The 18,869-nt window shown below is 42.0% G+C and overlaps 1 protein-coding gene and 1 long non-coding RNA gene across 2 annotated transcripts; one reads left to right on the top strand and one right to left on the bottom strand.

Moving 5' to 3' along the window:
• Window positions 1-10,608: 10,608 nt before the first annotated feature.
• On the bottom strand, window positions 10,609-12,650 carry LOC147654767 (uncharacterized). The gene is made up of 2 exons (XM_086876772.1): window positions 12,496-12,650; window positions 10,609-11,383 (listed from the first exon to the last, which is right to left on the bottom strand). Exons 1-2 carry the CDS (start codon window positions 12,648-12,650, stop codon window positions 10,609-10,611), a joined length of 930 nt encoding a protein of 309 aa, XP_086732898.1.
• LOC147654766 (uncharacterized) lies at window positions 10,626-14,336 on the top strand. Its single transcript, XR_015283089.1, has 2 exons — window positions 10,626-11,360; window positions 12,559-14,336. It is a non-coding gene; the product is annotated as an uncharacterized LOC147654766 (long non-coding RNA).
• The last annotated feature ends 4,533 nt before the right edge of the window (window positions 14,337-18,869 follow it).

Genomic DNA, 18,869 nt, shown 5'->3' with positions numbered 1-18,869 from the left:
TTAAGAATCTGGTGAGATTATACAGCTTAGAAAATCTATTACTTTAAGTATCTAAAAGAATACATGGTTGCTGAGGTTTTGAAACTGCACTGTCCTAATATCACTGCATTTCCACAGGGAAGGTTGGTCCAGTTTATGGTCTTGTGGTGAGGGTTCAGATAAACACTAAAAGTCTTTAATATTGGCTTTACAAACAAGGTAAAAAAAATAACTTTGTGGCAATTTGAGTGATAGAGAAACCATTTTATGGATAGAATCCTGAATCGTTGACATTTTATATTTTCAGGAATATTCCAATAAAATATCCTAAAATATTCCCCTAAAACACATGGTATTTTTGAATGAATACATGGTTAAAATTTTTTTACAAAAATGTGTATTTCTGTAACACCTAGGAATTCCAGTCATGAATGATAAGCCAATTGTAATAGACATCTCTCTAAATACAGAGCAATATGACACGTTCTCAGTCACAAAGATGTTGCAATTTAATTATTAGGAAAAGGAGAGGTAGATGCAGAGGTAGAAAGAGATGGTATTCATGAAGTAGCTATTATGATGAGTGCAAATCCTGGAATGCCTGCAACTAAACTCCAGCCATGATAGGCCTATCATGACAGATACCTGTGGAGAATGACTGGGAGGATAATATTTAAAATGTCCTACATTACCTGTTTGTAAAGAACTATTCAGACTTCAAGACTAGTGAGGAAAAAAGCATTTTGAAGCCTGAGTTGAAACTGAAATAGATAAGCCACTATGGAAGCATTCTGAGCAAAGATAGGAACCAGCTTCCTTGAAAACCAGGAAAGAGAACAAAGAGCTTCTCCAATCACTGAAATTCATCTTTCATTAGTAAAGCTATAAGTCCAGGTAACTTTCTCTTGTTCAAGAACACTATTTTCAGGATAACTTAGTGGGAAAATCATTCAGTTTTACACTATGCATGGTTACGAGAAGACCAAAGGCAATGAAGGTGAATGAAGACATGATTAGTCATTTAAGTCAGGGTAATTAGCAGGAAACACAGCTGAGGTTTGTTTATGCTAGGAGACAGCAGACATTATCCATGAGGTAGATACATAAACTGGCCAAGATTTTAGTTTGGCTAAGAAAGAGATTTGGAATGAAGAGGGAAATGTTTTATTCTATCCCTGCACATTCAGTTAGCAAGTGATTGTTGCAGGTTTAAACTAGATGCAAAGCTATATAAATGTAACCTCTGCTTACACACAAAGGTGTAGAGACAAAAGAGGCTAGAGTGTCCATCAGGGCTCTTTCCACTGAGCTATGATCCTGATGTAACCAATAGCCACTGCTGCCTGATCACCACTGCAGTGGAAAACAGACTTCAAAGGCAAAGGGCAGGAATTGGGAAGGAGCTTGCAGAGAGTGTGCAGAAACCTACCATTAATTGATCCTGGTTTAGAAACCTACAAGACAGTCTTGAACTGACTCAAGAGACTTCGGCATCCTGTGGTTTAGGTCAGGATGGGCTGAATTGCACATTAATTATTGTGCAATAATTGGATATGTGGGAAGGAGTGTGACTATTCATTACCTCTATGAAAAAGTGATTAATAATGCAAAGGACACTACAAAGTTACAGAAGAATGGCTATCTCTACTTCCCCTCTCCTTGCTGACAGGAACAGTGATTGTCAATAGATGAGAGGAGCAGCATTTATTGTGCTGGTTCCAGCTACACAGGCTTGGTCCCTGATGCTCCTGAGGGTAGGGCTCTGTTATTGCCCTTCAGGTTGAGGTAGATGAGTATCATGAGGTGGAGAGCACCATCCAGGTTGGCTGAGTTTTACTGGTTGGTGGTTCATTCTAAAGTGTTGCTTGATGAGGGGTACATTGAGTCACTGGGCAAGTACTCTTGTATCAGGTTAGTTCAGCTACTGCTACCAGTCATGTTTTCTTAATAGGACTTGCCTGTTCATGCTTTACTAACAAAAGTTAATCCCTGACAACTACATAGCAACATAAGGAAGATTGAATGGTGAGCCTCTGACATCAGTTCTACTACTTGAGAGTGGAGAGCAGCCCAGTAGGGGCAGCTGAAGACTGTAAGGGACTGTGCCTCAGGATACAGAACCTGCTGTTCTGGCCTAAATAATCCCCACTCACTTTCTGCCTCCTCTTTGCTCTGTAATGGTAGCCACACCAGCATCCTCTTCTTTTCAGCAGAGAATAATTAGTGGCTACAACAAAGCCACAAGGTACAAAAAGCTTTTTCTAGGTACAATTGACTTGATAGAGGAAGACAGCTATAAGGTGGGACGTAGACAATTGTGGGCTTCAGAAAAAAATCTCGAATCTCCCATGAGCATGAGTCGTCACCCCTGAGGAGGAAAATATGAAAACTTATTGAGAGAAGGGAAAGAAACTGAGTAAAGCCTCCCCTTCACTGCAGATCTACCACAGACCCATGACATCCTGCTAGCTTCTCACAGATTTCCTCCCTATCCCCACATGTAGCTCCCAGATGTCTCACAAATACCTTCTGAGATTTCCCTTACCATTCCCAGGAACCTGCTTCACTGCCACAAAAGCTGAAAAATGGCAACTGCTGCCAAGGAGATTTAAGCTACAAATTCCTAACAGCACTGGAGCCTGGAGGCTTGCCCCAGGCAAGTAGGCCTGAAGAGTTTTAACCCAAGCTAACTCCAACACAAGAATCACTGTTGTTTGACAGCTGTAGCTGTTTGAACCATGGAACCAAGTGCACTATGACTCTTCTTACTACACTTTCTCCTCACTTGCCAGGCACATACCAGATTATGAGGGACCTCAGGCATCAGCATCTGCAGATCCAGCAGATGAATTGCCTTTATTGCTTATCTCCACATTGCAGTACAGCTTGCACATTACTTGTATTCTAGAACTACCACAGATAAAATAATTAGACAAGCAGGTCTGCCATGCTAAGCAAAGAGCACTCTTCAGATTCCCACAGGTCCAAGCAGCGCTAGGTAACATCCTAAACTATACCATAATGGTACATAATTGTACCCCTCTGTTCATTCTTTGCACTCCATGCTTGTTCACTTTGGCTTCTCTCCATTGCCCTCTGCACCACTTCTCCCCTGTGAATCCTCTTGCATCTTCTAGCAGTTGCTGGGTCCATTCCAGTGCCGTATGCCATTCAGGCTCCCTTCTCCAGAGTCCTTCAAATAACCTCAAAATGGCCATGAAACAGCATCACGTAGTCATAACAAGCAGAAACTAGAGGTTAAGATGCTACCAAGTGTTCCACACTGGGGTTTTTTTTAGCAATCACACAAATCCAGAGACTCTGCCACAGCTCAGACTTTTCAACATTTGAATTCTGCCCAATCAATAGCATGTGACACAAGTTTATACAGTACTTCAGCTAGATGAAGTATCTCACAGTATTGTCCAACAACTTCTGGACTTCTCCACATACCAAACCTGCTTGTTTTGCTGTGCTGATTATTCCCACCCACACCTATAACCTGGTTATCCTTCTCCAGCATCTTATCATAGCTGATTTACTGATAAATTAAATTTACCTAAATTCATTTGAAGAGTAACATGCAACCTCAGCTCTCTGCAACAGATCACAACTTCTTGGCTTTTATTTTTTAAGGATGCCATATAGAGTTGCATCCCTTTCTTTGAGCAGCAGCTCACTTGCCACTTGTTTAAGAGTCATTGTTTTTCTTGCCCTGGAAAAAGTCATATAAGATTCAGGCAAATGATTAAGTGGAAACAGGGTTTTTTTCTTTCTGTCTCCTGCAGCCTAGACTGTCACATTCTTTAATGACATCTTTATAAATGCTGTGTGCTTTGGTGCTGTATGCTGTATGATCAGATATTGAATGCAACACACAAAAGCAAGATACCAAAGCACTTGTGATACCAATGTGCCCATAATGACCTGTTTTCTCTTTGTTTTCCATTTTTGATGAGGGTATTTGGATAGAAATTAAAATTATATCATGCTCTGAATGATCATTCTTATCAGGCAGAATGAAAAGGGTACTTCTTTTCCTTTCTACTACTGCATGCTTTGCTGTCTCCTGAGCACATCTCATTTAATTTATCTGTTATAAATCCTGGTATGCGTATTCATTATGGTCAAGGGATTGTTTGTACAAATGAGTTATGATTCCTGTGGAAAAACAAAACCAAAACAAGACACCAATCAAACACATGGGCACAGCTCCTAGATAAGTAATGCTGGATTCACTCCAGGGGCTTCTGCTCTGTGCTGGGACAAGTTAACCCAGTAGCTTCTCAGTGCTCTGTATTTCTCAGGACAAGAAGCTGTAAATGCTTTCTTGCCAATGTTGCCCTGTGAGTGGTTGATGATTTCATTTTGGTCCTTAAATTTGATATGCACTTCTCCCGCATGCTGAATTGAATGAATTGAAAAGTACTGTGTGCTTTAAAACTCCTAACAGAATAGCTATTTGAAGGATGCAAGAGAAGTTGGTACCAGAGAATAGATATATATTTTTTATCTTAGAAATTAAAGACCCATGGAAAAATAGCACTAGAGATAGTCTTCTCTATCTACTCAAGAGTCAGACCCAATTTCAGTTCTTGTGTTAAAATTATCCCTTTCCTTACTACAAACCTCAAATTCCACAGAAACTAGAGAAGAATGGCATTTTAAGTGGTCATAGAAAGGAAAACAGCCCCATGCTAGCATGGTAGAGACTATAAATCAACTCTGAATACCATGGAAGAGGATGTGTCATGATTCCCCTCATGCCGCTAAGGTGAAATCTGTCATCTAATAAGTGGGAATTGTTGTCTGACAGTGCTAAAAGTCTAATTTCCTCACCAAATCCTCTATCCTCTAAATATATGGCCATTAGGAAAGAGGTGGACAATAACCATCTCTGCTGTTTTGCATTCTTGACTGGAAATAGTTCTGTGCTGAGCTCAGTAATCTTCCATGTATTCTAAAAATGCAGCTGCCTTCATGAAGACATTCCACATAGGATTAAAACAGTGTCACAAAAATGGTAGGTGTCTGCATATGCTCAGATGATGAAGAGGTGATGAGTAGTTTACATGGCTTTGCTTTTTTGGAACACGGTGCTCAACCCCCAATTACATCATCCTCTAGTACCAATACATACATATGCATACCTATAGGATCTAAGATTTATTGCAGATATATTTAGGCAAGAATTTATATTAAATGTCACACTGGTATTTACTGTAAGAGTCATCTCTGGACTTAAACTTTATGCTAGCGATTGAATAATCTGTTTTTCAGGATTGTGAGGAGAAGAAAGACCACAGTGAAATGTGACAGCTAACTTTTGAAAACAAAAATAATCCACATACTGGAAAAATCAGCTGACAAGCTTCCCCCTTCTTTATAAGGGATTGTAAAAGGACATTTCTCTCAAGTTCCATACCCTTTATGGAAAATTATGCAGAGATTAATACTGCCCACTGACATGCTATCACATCACATTATACTTCATCCCAAACCTAAAAGCAGTTGCTCAAACAAGCCAATACTTAAAACCAGACTTTGTTATACACATATAGGTAAGTTTTGTGAAATAATAAAGTAAAATTTTTCACTTCTTCAGGAACATTGTATCTAGGAAATACTACACAGAATTCCTCCTTATGCTATTGTGAACACATTCTTACAGCCTTCTTTGGTGTCCCATGCCTTTTGATAAGTGGCGCCAACCTGGTAACAAAGAAAGTATCAAGATCATAGTTGTTCATCTTTATCACAATAGGAAAGCTACAGTTCAACACCATTTTGGAAATGCTGATCAATAACATTAAAACAATCCTCTAAATCTCAGGGATGGTAAATAACCCCTGCAGTCTTGATAAACAGATTGGTCAGTTCTATTCTGCTCCCTGCTTTTCAGCACACAGGAGTTCACCATACTTGAATTGCAAATGAGCAGCATAAATGTTAAAAATGTTTCTGCCTGTTATTTTCATTGGCATCAGTCTCGGCAGTGTTTTGAAGATGGAAGAGATTGTGCAAGCTGCAGCAGGGCTGCAAGGAAACACGCATTTCCCCAGTCTGACTGCCAGAATGGAGAATTAGTTTTATTCAAGCACTTGATTCTTCCCTGCAATCCTCACTGGCGTGACTAGGGACCTGATCCTTAACAGATTACTGAGTACCACTGCAAACATCCCCTTTGCACTCAAAGATGGTCATCAGCATCCTGTGTGTTCCAACAAGCTGGAAGAGACTTTTCACAGGATGCTTGTTGCAAGCGCTAACCAAGCAACACTGTGGAAGAAACTGATGTGGGCAAAATACGTGACTGAGCCCCAGCACGTGCAGAGACAGCCCGCACAGGTGACCATTTTCTGTATAACACAGCTTACAAACCAAACTGGAATAGCCACCTAAGCAGTGGCTGTGAAATTAAGCAGAGGTCTGCTTAGAGAATTGAGCTATTTGTGCTACACCAGGGGAGGAGACTGGGAAGTTAGTTTATATTCTTAGAGAACTTTTGTGTGTTGTAGGCACATTTGGTTAATCAACATTTGTCTGTATTCTGTAATCTAGAGCAATTTCTTCAGGCTGAGGAATCCACATCTGCATCTTGCGGCAGAGTCCCGTAGACTGCCAGGAGGGCTTTTAGGTCCAACACACAGGAGGATTGAAGCATTTTTTTTCCTTCAGGAATGGTGCTGCCCATTGAGTGCTAGGGATATATAAAACTGTCTCAGAATTCAAAGTTTGTCTTGAAGACTGGACAAAACAACTTTCTTGGAAAACAGATGTGACAGTTACCACTGTGTCACACCAAGGCCTGCTGGTATAGCCTAATTGCACTGAGATGTACAGAAATGCCCACAGCAGAGCCCAGGCTACACTTCTGACACAACCTTCTGTGCAAAAAGCCTCAGGAACACAGATCTGATCCTCAAAATTACTTAAAAGGTGATCTTATCCTTCATTCCATTAAATGAATCATTTGTAATGCCATTTCTGAGAGGAAAAGGTTAAACCTGAAGAGCTTTTTATGCTGAATTCTTCCTTTTAAACACAATTCGTGTCCATTGGCACCTAAGACTAATTCATGCAACAGCAATGATTTTTATTTTTTTTTCTCCTGCTTGAGGAAAATGTACACTAAAATGTGGAATAAGGCTATGTAAAAGGTAAAATAAACAAGCCATCCTAGCCAATGTCTGCCAAGAAAATAAGATCCAACACTGGAATTCTTTGTACTGCTGAGCCTCTCAGTCTCTGTTTTTCACATTTACAGCTTGTGCAGATATTTTTTTTTTTGTAAACTCAAATGTCTGCTAGGACTGGGAATAGAAGAAATGGTATGGTTAAACCTTTCTTTTGTCCAGCCCCATTCCTTTAGTAATTGAATGTAGAAGAAATAAACTAAGAAGTCTCTCTCTTCCAGCAGTCAGAGTACTACAAAATAAATTGCAGTTAATCTATAGCAACAGAACTGTCCATTTCTTCCAGGCAGATGAAATATAAAATATGCAGTAATGCTCAGAGCACTTGCTAATTATTTAACAGAGGGATTTTCCACACAAAACACTTTTAAAAATTGAAAAGCTTCACTAGTCCTGACCAGAACATTTAAAATAAGATTTTTATCAGTGATGTTTTAAGCAGAGGACTGCAGTGACCCTGTCTTGTAGCCTGAATTTAACTGAATCCTATACTGTGCTATAGACCCTTCTGCAAAATGTGCTCTTAACAGGAAAAATGACAGTATTATGTATCACTAGTCTGGAGCAGGAATGATTTCTAGAGATTGGCCAGGAAGAAACAGCGTCAAGACTGGGAAAGGATTTCCAGATGAGTTCTGCCTCATCTGAGCTCCAGTTACTCATATGCTTCCCAGTTTCTCTGTGTCTGTTTACCCCACTTTAACAGTGATCTTTGTACACCCTTCAAAATTCTGAAGCTGAAGTGCTGCAACACACTATAAGGTATGGTAACTATAAATTTACAGAGCTATTTCATTGCTCATCATTCAGTGTCCCTTTTCTTAAGTATGCTAAAATTTGGAGGTTAGGGGTTTTTCCCCATTTCAGTGGACCTGCACCCAGCTGTCCCTGCCTTTCTCTTCAGAGCTGGTGTCATCACATCATCATCCATCTTCCCCTGCAGTGTGTGCTACTTTCCCAGGGCTGCAGATTTCACCTGCCATTAACTTTGTTAATTCACCATGCTTATGTAGGAAGAAAAAAAAATAAAACCATGAGGAAATGTTGACATAAATACTGGCCTTTTTTCTCCAGACCTTTCTTAAGCAGATGTGTGGAACTGAGTGAGGAAGAGTCAGGTATTGTAGTCTCTCAGGGTCACAAAAAGAGAACTAGACTGTCCTAAGCCGGGGAAAGCAGAGCACTGAAAGAGATGTGTAAGGAGGTTGTCAAGTTTCATCCCTAAAGATATTTGCATAATTTGAGTATTTACCAGGAAAGAGGTAGGGAGATTGGATCCTGCTTTATGGTAGTAAAATCATAGGAAAGATGAGATGAACTCTTCACATTCCTTTCCACCCCAGTAAGTTTATGATTTGTCTTCCACTTACGCATATTAACCTCTTCCCCTCCACCCCCCTGCCAACAGATTTAAGGTTTATACTGCTCCAGGGTGAGGGCTCTGTCCATTCCATCAGTTCTTGTCCCCAAAATTCCCTCGTTCCTTTCACAAAATGAGCCACATTCCATCTTGCTGAGTGGGGTGAATGCTTCCCCCTTCCCTTTTTAATTTTTTTTTTTTACCTCAAATGCAACAGCTCACACTAGAGAAAAATTTCTTCTCAAGTCAGATTTGATCACTAGTTCTAAGCATTTGAGCAAGATACATGTGTCAGGAGCAGGGCCACCATGAATACCTTTGCCCAGCTTTTAATCTCTTGCTAATGCTGCATTGATATTTTAGAGGCAGGTAACTTCCCCAAGTCACCCTGGAAGTAACAGAGCTGGGAACCAGGGGGAAAAAGTACAGTCAAAACAACAAAAAGTATTATTCCCGAGCCTTGTTGGTACCTCACAGAAAATCTGGAGTATGGTGGCATTGGTGGACAAATACAATACCTAACACACTGGGTGCAGCAAGTTCATCTTTATTCCAAGCAACTTCCAAATCGGGAAAACAAGGAAATGCCTTGGGACTGAAAAGGCACATGGACTCAGTTCCTGAAGGGGGCTCTCATATTCTTCCATTTCTCAGTGGAAGAATGTCCTTAAAAGAATATCAGATTCATCTTGAGGACCTCAAGTTATGACATGCCTTCCCTGAACTTACAGAAGCCACCTCCATGATCAGCCTTCTTCTGTTGTCCCCTACCCCTGCTGCCATACCCTGCCACAGCAAAGAAACCAACATGCTTTCACTGACAGCCCCCTTCCTCCTGGCTTTTGGTCCTAGTCTCCTCAGGACAAGTCTTCTTTGGCATCGACAATATTCAGCTCAGTGACCTCCCCTGTGTTCATCTTGACCATACCACAGAATTGCTCTTAAGGAACCACTTCCACATATCGCCTCACTGTAAGTCCTTCTGCAGCCACTTAGCTGAACACGTATTTTTGGGCAACCAAAATGCCTGTAGTTACATGGGCCAAGAAACTATGGTCACAGCACACATCTATTTGTAAACTGAGATAATCTTGCACTTGTGTGTTCCCATCACCACACCTTTGTGTAAAGTAAGATGACTTGCATTTGGTCACATCATGGGTAAGTTTGAATCACAATTGCAGGAGCAGTGATTCCACCGTGTTCCTTGGCAGTCCAGTCCAATGTCTAATCACCATTTCTGTGAAGAAATTCATCATGTTGTCTGAATCTCCCCTGGCCCAGCTTGAGGCTCTGTCCTCTTGTCTTGCCACTGGCTGCCTGGGAGAGAAGACCGACCCCACCTACCTACACCCTCCTTTTAGGTGGCTGTAGAGAGCAATAAGGCCTCCCCGAGCCTCCTTTTCTCCAGGCCAAACACCCCCAGCTCCCTCAGCTGCTCCTCACAGGACTCGTGCTCCGGACCCTTCACCAGCCTCACTGTCCTTCTCTGGACTCACTCCAGCCCCTCAATGTCCTTCGTGTAGCGAGGGGCTCAGCGGCACCGAGGCCACAGAGAGGCACTGGCTGCAAATAAATCACAGTGAGGGCACCTCTTCCCGGGAGCAGTTGGCAGAAGTGTTTTTAACGCGGAGAGCTGCCCTTCTGTTTTCTCCGCGGGCGAGGGCTCAGCGCAACACTCAGGCAACCAGAGAGCGCAGCCAGCGCCCCGGGATTAACCCGCACCCTCCAGGAGAGGCACCGGGGAACTCGGCGGGGAGGGGAGCGGGGCGCTGCCGGGTCCCGCGAGGCGGGGAGGGCCGTGCAGGTGCGGCGGGCCCCTCCCTCTCGCTGCGCTCCCCGCGGAGGGGGCGGCGGCCGCGCTGCTCCTAACGCGGCCTGACAGGCGCGGCCGCCCCGCCGCTCCCCCCGCACCGCCCGCGCTGACATCACCGGCCAGGATTTAAATAGCTCCGCAGCCGCTGCCTCCCGGATACAGCGCTCCCCATTGGTGGCCGCCGCAGCCAATGGCCGCGCCGCGCCGCTGCGCTCGGCCAATGGCGGGGCCGCGGCCGGCGCGCGCCTCCCCTGTCGCTAAGGGAGGGAAATACAGCGCGCGCGGCGGGCTGTCAGGTGCGCCGGGATGCGCCGGGAACGGGGAGCAGCCGGGGGGCTCCGGGTTGGGTGGGTGGGTTCTCCTGCCTTCGCCCCCCCTTGTTTTTCATCCCTGCTAGGCGAGCTCCCATAGCCAGCCGCGTTACTCGGCGCGGGGAGGGAAGGGAACAGTGTAGAAAGTGACTGTTCTCCGCTTTGTTTTGAGCGCTCCGGCGGCCGCGTCTCCCGAGCGGTGAAATGCAGGACGAGCGGCCCCGCCGTGCTGTTTCCTCCTCGGGGAGAGCTCGAAACGAGAGAGAGAGAGAGAGAGAGAGAGAGCGAGAGAGCGATCGGTGGTGACTCGGGGGCTGGCCGGGCTCCTGCTGGGGCTCGGCGGCCGCAGACAGTGGATCTGTGGGAAGAGGACGGGATGAGAAATAAACGCACCTGGCCAGCGGTGTTTAGGGGAGCGGGGGCCGGGTGTCCCCGCTGGCTGCCGGAGCCCCTGGACTCCGGACGCGGACCCGCCGAGCTGCAATGGACGCTGGCCGCCGCTGGCCGCAGAGCGGAGCATCCCCGCCGCCGCCGCCGCCGCCGAGGAGGGAGAGCTGCCCGCCCGGAGCCGGCCCGCAGCGCGGCCCTCGCCCCAAGAGGGACCCGGAGTTTCCTCTCCGGCATCGCTCCGGTCACCGCGGGCTGTGCCAGCCGGCCGCCCAGATAGGCTGCGTGGCAGCCACGGCGCGAGCGAATAGGTAAACGCCACTCTGTAGATGTGCTGTTTGGAGAGGAGAAAAAGAAAGGAAAAAAAAAAAAAAATTAAAAAAAAATGAAAACATGCGAGGATGCGGTCATTGGGCCTGGCACAGGGGATGGGGCTGCACGGGGAGGTGGAATAGGCTCCTTTCCCGTGCCTCGCGCGGCGGCGAGATGTAGGCGAAGGAAAATGAAGTCCTTACGTAAGGCGGGCTGGCTGGATGGCTGGGTACCTGCTGGGTCCTGCATCGCCAGCTCTGCCCCGCCAGAATTACCTGGGCTTCTCCCTGCCATGCCGCAGCCTGTCACTGCGGGGCCTGTCCTAAAAGCAGACTTTCATCCGCAGGAGCTCCTACATTTAAGAGCTGCGTAGCATTGTGGAACAAACATAAATCAATTGCATTCCAAACTCAGAAAATTTAACCCGTTTCACTTGTTACCAAGCTTACTAGCTTGAGAGGACATGGTATAAATCTACCTTGCTGTCAAGCCATGATAGCATTACGTAAATCATTTCCTCTCGGTCACTGTTTACTGCTTCACACCCTACAAATATTTCTGACTTATTTCTTTCCCGTATCTACAGTGCGTTAATGCGTTGCCTGAATATCCTAAATATGTCGGCCTGCATACTCAAAAGACAAATGCATGTGTAAAAACTGTAGGAAAAACACAGAACAGGGCTGAGACCTTTTTGGTTTTTTAATTTGATTTTGGTTTCTGATTCTCTCTTACATTTTAGAGTAGGGTGATAAACTTTCTGCCTTGCTGTTTTTATTCCCCATTCATCATCAAATTAAGAACACAGCTTAAGCCACAGTTTTGTTGGAGGGTTTTTTTTTATGTAATCAGAAATTCCTATACAACATGAAACATTGCTTATTGCAGGAGAAGCTGCAAATTCTTGCTGTAGAGGCCCCGGTAAAAGTAAAACTAAAATTCAAATGAATGCTTAATCTTCCCTTGAAACAAACCTACCAAGTTACCAGAAATCTGAGGTGCCTACCTGTCTACATCTCTGTGATGTGATGAAGTTTGTGTTGAGGTTTCTTTCCCTTTGGAAAAGGGGAGCCTCTAAAATGAAATCGTTACCCCCCGTCCTCGCCCATGTTTCTGTTTGCTCCTTCTCCTTACCTGTTATTCCTCTCAGTGAAAGATGAGGACTGTGAAGCCTTGTTTCCCCTTCTGTTGTTGCAGAACTCCTTGGATGTGTCGGAAGTAAGCGCCGGGAGCATTTGGTGATCTTTGTGGGAGGAAGGCACAAGCCACCCAGGCCCCGTTCCCTCCATCTTGAGCCTTCCATGGTGATTTGCAGCAGCACAGGGAAGTATGAAGCACTGAGGGACAGAAGTCAGTGTTTAAACCTGACTTCACCTCAGCATTAACAACCACGCAAGTTTCACATAACAGAGGACCAGGGCTAGCATAGCAGAAGTACTTAAGGTGCCTCTTTTAAAAGTTCTCTTTTGCATATCTAAAGATCAGGGAACTATTTAGAAAAGATGATTATACAAGTGTTTTTATTTACTGTCCTAACAGAGGATGATGATCCGCATTATCTTACATGCATCTTCGGTGAATCTGTATCACCATATAGATTTCAGGGGAGCTGTATTGATTTAAGTTAGTAAAGAAACCCAGTGAAGTTTTAAATAATTGGAATAATATTCTCCCTCTCTTTCAGTCAGATTTGCCCTTCATGTTACTTGTGTTTCATAATCCTCCCAGCCCTCCATTTCGTCATTACAAGACCAGCATCTCTACTGTAAAAAAAAAAGAGAGAGGACAACCCCCCCCCGCAAGAAGAAAAAAAGGTCTTTTTACAATCTTCTTATAATTTACAATTATATCAATGTTTAAATAAATTTAGGGCACAAACTGATCCTAGTTTTTTGATAGGCCTATTTAGTTTCATTTACTTACACAGGTATTTTTTTTGGAACCAGAAGCTCTCAGGAAGAGAATGTGTTCAATGCAGCAATACCCTTTAGGGTTTTGATAAAAGACATGATATCATGAGTATCATCACCACTTCTGTTATTCTTCTTATATAGTAGCGACAAGATTGAATCACCATTTTTAGCTATTCTTCAGCAGAACTCGTAATCTATCAATGTGTCAGCTCAACAGCAGTTTTCTCTTCACACTAATGTGAACCAGAAGGTCCAGCTATCACTGATTTTGACAATTTTATTTTATCTGAGGTTGCATGTATTGCAGAAGTTTTAAGCAGATGAATTATAGGGCCTGTTATATTTTCCTAAAGATGTACAAAACATAGAATACATCACCTAAAACATTTCAAACTAATTTGTACCCGATAACATTCCTATGTTTGGTGTTTCATAAGCCTTAGGATAGAAGCACTGTGAAATATTTGTGTGATAAATAACAAGAATGAGATCAAATGTGGGTTCTGCAGTTTTTTTGAATGCCTCACATTGCCCTCTCTGTTGTTACATAATGCATCATAAAGAAATACGTGCCTTCATTCTCTTTAAATCACTCCGGCATGGATGGTACTAAGCCTTCCTTCAAGTCCTCGTTATGCAAGTCCTTGCTACTGCTAATAGCTGTCAGCTCTGCATGGTTACTTAAAAAACAAGGTAACTGCAGACTTTTTGTGAAGCTCCTTACATTTCTGGAATTTTCAGTGAGGTGATTCCAGGTGTGTTGCTCTCTTTCTCAGCTATAAACTAAATTATTACAAACAAACAGGTTTTCCCTCGTTAGAATAAAGTCCCATTCATTCCAGTACATCAGAAGGTAACCAGTCTTTTTGTTGAGTTGCCTCTACAAGCATGTTATGAGTATCTGATGCACTTCAGTGTCAAAACAGTGAAATAGACCAGAATGCAGTAATATTTTGAACGTCTGTTGGAGAATGCAGGCATATAACTAAGTACTGAAAAAATACATAGCACAGTGAAAAATCCATGACCAATCTAGTAAAGCTATTAGGTAACAAAAAAAAATCCATATGGGCATTAAGTACTATTATTTAAAGTAAAATCTGTGTTATACAGTACAAGCAGCATTCAAGTGAAATTGATGAGACATCTATATAGGACAGAAAGAATCATTTTTTAAAGCTATGATACGACGTTCTGTATTTCTTTACTTGGAAAGTGGAATTTTACTTGTCGTTTTGTAAAGGTATAAAATTGACAACAAGGACTTCAGAGAATTAGGATCACTGCCTGATTTGTGGGATTTTTTTCCCCCTCTGTAAAACACAGAGATCATTGGCAGAAAAAAAATCAGGAAAAACCTGTCTGGGTTTTCCAATATCATGTAGATCTTTTTGAGTACCCTGTCCTTTAACATAGTCTTGGTTTTAAAGAGACTGAAATAGGAATATCTCAAAATTTATCGTACTGACTATATATAAAAAATTTTGCTTTTCTTTTATACTGGTAGAATATGCAAGTAGTAATTCAGCGATGTGTCACCAGGAAAGGAGGGTTTGTTTCATATTCCGTTAGTAGATCTATTAATTTAACAATCCTTTATTGCATTTCTACAGTTTTTTTACCTTTTCATTGCTTTTGTAAATTTGAGGTACTAACTTATTTGTTTATTTCCATTTTCCTACTTCTAATTATTTTGAAATGTTCAATTATAATCTTTTCAGATCTTGGAGTGACACATGGAAAATATATTTTTTTCATTCCTTTTGCAAGCAGTAGGTTGGTGGGAGGAGGTCTGCACTGTAGAATAGTGTACCTATGAAATTGTACTCCAGTGGGAGATTAAATAAGAAAGAGCAGGATGACTGAGACAAGTCATTTGTCACAGATGTTCATGCAGTTCTGGTGTTTTATTTTAAGCTGGATTCATCAAATGTGCTAAGGAGTAATTTCTGTCTGATATGAAGTTCCCATCAAAGGAGACTGAGTGGTTTAAGTTTAAACCGTGGTTTGAAAATACAGGGAAATGTTACTGGACCGGTGACAGTTTGATTCAGTAGCCAAAGTGGACACAAGGAAGTAAATTGAAGAATGCTATTTTTGGCCAAAATACGTCAGGAAGATACATCACTAATATATTACTGTGGAACAGTGACTTTACCTTTTAGAAGATGGTTTTATCTATGCAGAACAAAGATTTTACTGCAGGCATCTGAATTATGTAGATTATAAAGGGTACCGATGCCGTTGGAAGGCAAGCATGAAATGGTGGTGTGTGAACCTCAGATATTTGAGCATTTACTATATTTGAGCAATATTTGCTGACCACTTTTACAGTATTTTGCAAGTTTATAATATAGGTTTAGGTTTTATTTAGTGAAAATGGGGGAGGTAAGCAGTACTGTAATACTGATTTCGGGTTTTTTAGATAGGCCAATTATCATATTTAGCAAAGTACAACATGAATGAGAAGGCCCAGAACTAAGATTACTTTAAAAGGGAGATTTTTAAAAAAAATCAGTATTGGACTTACTTTTATTTTGTATTAGTTGCTCTCTCTTTTAATATAATTTTCTCTTTTGTTAAGTTCTATCTTTGTTCCTTCAGAAATACTGTGTCCCGGCACCAAAAGGGAGAAATATAATGGCTACAATTAGTTTCTGTTTACTGGAGCAAAATTATTTTTTCCCAAACTGAAATACATGCATTAATTTGCTAGACTTCCAGCAATTTTTACGTGTGGTATTTCTGAGAAAGAGATCGTAATGTCCATTTTAATGCAGCTTACCACAGTATAGCAGCCTTAATCAAGCGTTTTTCTCTTTGGTAGTCGGATATACAGAATTGTCAGGCTGTTTGCTTTTAGGTACCTGAAAAGTGAATTGGAAAAAAGTATTTTTGATATGATAAGTTTGGCTTTCTAGTCTGTACTTTCTTTTGAGTTTTCTAGGTAAATGCTGTGCAGATTGATTATCAGAAAAATTGAGGCTTACGTAACCGGGACATACATTTTTCTACTGTCTCCCCCCGACTTAGCTTTCATTTTACTATGAAAAATGAAAAATTTTGAAAAGAAAATTACTATGACATACTGATTATACACACTTTTTCATGGAACTGCACAGCTAAGCTGTTTGTATGTATTTAGTAAAAGAAAGCAGCAAGCAAAATATTAAAACCTTGCGACGGCTAAACTTTAAAATTATAGTCGTCATTAAATACAGCTTTATCTAATATGCTGTACCTAGCTGTGTAGCAATGAGTCTTTTTTCTTTGCATAGGGAATTAGAATACTTCTATATAGTCTTTACTCAGAATAAGAAAAATAAGAATGTTGTACCCCATTTTTTATTCGTCGCAAAGCTGATGTTTCTTCGTAAGAAAGTTGATTTAATACCTAACTTTCAAAGGATGATTTTCACTGATCGTTGTTGGCAAAATATAAGCAAATGAATCAGAACTCTGTCCTGGCAGATAATTACAAATTGAATTAACTAAAAAGAATAATATTAAAATTTTATCTAAATATGTTAACATGAGCTCTTACCCATAGGTGGCAGTCATCTTTCACTGTAGCAGGGATGCCAAACTTTTGGTTCACAGTATTCACGCTTACGCTGAAATAATTTTGATGAGGTATGCGTATGTACATAAAAATATATATGTCTGCATTTTGAGAAAGGGGGAAGAAGGTGAAATTAACCATTAAATTAGTTCGTAATTAGGAGGAATCTGAATTGCTATGTATAAGCAATAAGATAAGGAATTATCATATTCTGAAGAAAAGGTCGAGGTATTTATAAAAACACATTTTTTATCGATCTATTGCTGGCACTCCTCTAAACAAAGAAGGGATAATTCAGAAAACAGTTAGCCCTATAAATTGAGCAGAAAGGCAAGTATCCAGCCTTAGTGAACACAAACCTATATCGTGCCCAGTCCTCCAAACCACATTTCTGTTTCATCACCCTTCATCTGTAAATTACAGAAGCACCACAGTGATGATGTTGCCCTGGAAATCCCAGCAAAAAGGTCCCTTGAATATTGAGCAAATACAGAAAAAGTGCTCTGGGTGAGGGTGTCCTTTCAGTCATGGGGAGCAAGCAGAACCTGCGGGCTGCTGTGCCGTCCTCTGTCTCTTTGCAGGGCTGCGATCGACACCCGTGGCAGCGCTGTGAAAAGGGAGGATGCTGCCTGCCCGAAAAGAGATCTTCTCAGTTTTGCCATCAGCTTTTTTGGGGATTTATGTGGTTTATGGGGATTTCCTTTTGCAATACCGCTAAGGAGGCACTTGGGACCCCACCAAAACTGGAGGGGAGAGAGGGAGCTAATAAGGCCAGGTCATCTCAGGCTAAAACAAACAACTTGTGAAACTACAAATGTGTCACAGTGAGACAATAACATTCTTCTGAGAAAAGAAGACCGAAACCTGAAATTCATGGGTAGGTGAAGTCATATTCTTTTTTTTTCTATTATAGCTGCACTGAAACTCTTTTCAGTTAAGATTAATCTGATATTGTGTCAAGGCAGGCCACTGTACACATTCAGCAGAGGTCAGGAACTAGCATTTTACAAAATAGAAAATTGGAAAAATAGACAATTACGTGTTCCTGTTAGAGTGTTTCACTGTGATGCAAGATTAAGGGCTCAGAATTGAGCAGAATGGTGCAGTATTATTAAAACAGAAGGACTAATTCTCCTTATGCAAGAGTCACGGCAACACACATCATTGTATAAGCCAAAGCAGGCAGTATGATTTCATAGTCACACAGGGTATTTCCACAGACAGACAACCACAATGTGACTAATTAGATATTTGCATATGCATGGCCCTATTTGCTCCCCAACTGTAATAATTAAGAGTATTGCACTTCACATTAATTTACACTCTTGTGTAACATCATTGAATATAACATAGCGGGTGGTGATAAACTGGCCGGTGACAAATGGGTAAATTTGATACGTTTTGAAAATCAGAGCTTTCATAGCCAGCTTTGTCCTTGACAAAGTGGGCAGGGCTAGAGAAGACCTCCTCTGCTGTGGGACCTGATCGTCTCTATCACTCTTCAACTTAACATGCAGAGACACTGGACTCCATCTTGAAGCTACCCCTGCCATCACCTTGCCTCTGTTTTTCTGTTCCTCTGCATGGTTAAAGATTTCAGATCATGTGTATCATGGCCGGCTGAACCTCTCACATTCTGCAAGGTCTTTGACTTCAGTTTAAAGAGCATTTCTCTCCCGGTATAAAGTCCGTTCCTGTCTGCCCTCCCTTGAGCTTTTCAGTTTACTGCTGAAACCTGCTCAGCCTGGGTTCAGCCAGACCAGCTGTGCTGTACCTGTCGTACAGAAGGGTGCTTTTCCCTGACCATTCTTCTAACCCTCCTTTGCACCTCCACTTCCAGTAAATCTCTTTTAATCTGTGGGGTTAAAAGTAAGTACAGTGATCCAGATGAGATGTTGCCAGTGCCTCCTGTTATGGTGGCATTAATTCCTTCCCTATGCCTCCTAGACACAAAGCAACTAATATTCTGATTTTTAATGCTTTTATTTTTATATTAGACCTACCTGTTCTCAACATCTCAAAAGCCTTAAGGA

Source organism: Cyanistes caeruleus, chromosome 2 (genome assembly GCF_971803275.1).
Source record: "Cyanistes caeruleus chromosome 2, bCyaCae1.hap1.1, whole genome shotgun sequence".
Taxonomy (NCBI): domain Eukaryota; kingdom Metazoa; phylum Chordata; class Aves; order Passeriformes; family Paridae; genus Cyanistes; species Cyanistes caeruleus.
Note: the sequence above shows the minus strand (reverse complement) of the source record. Positions and strands in the feature narration are given on the sequence as shown.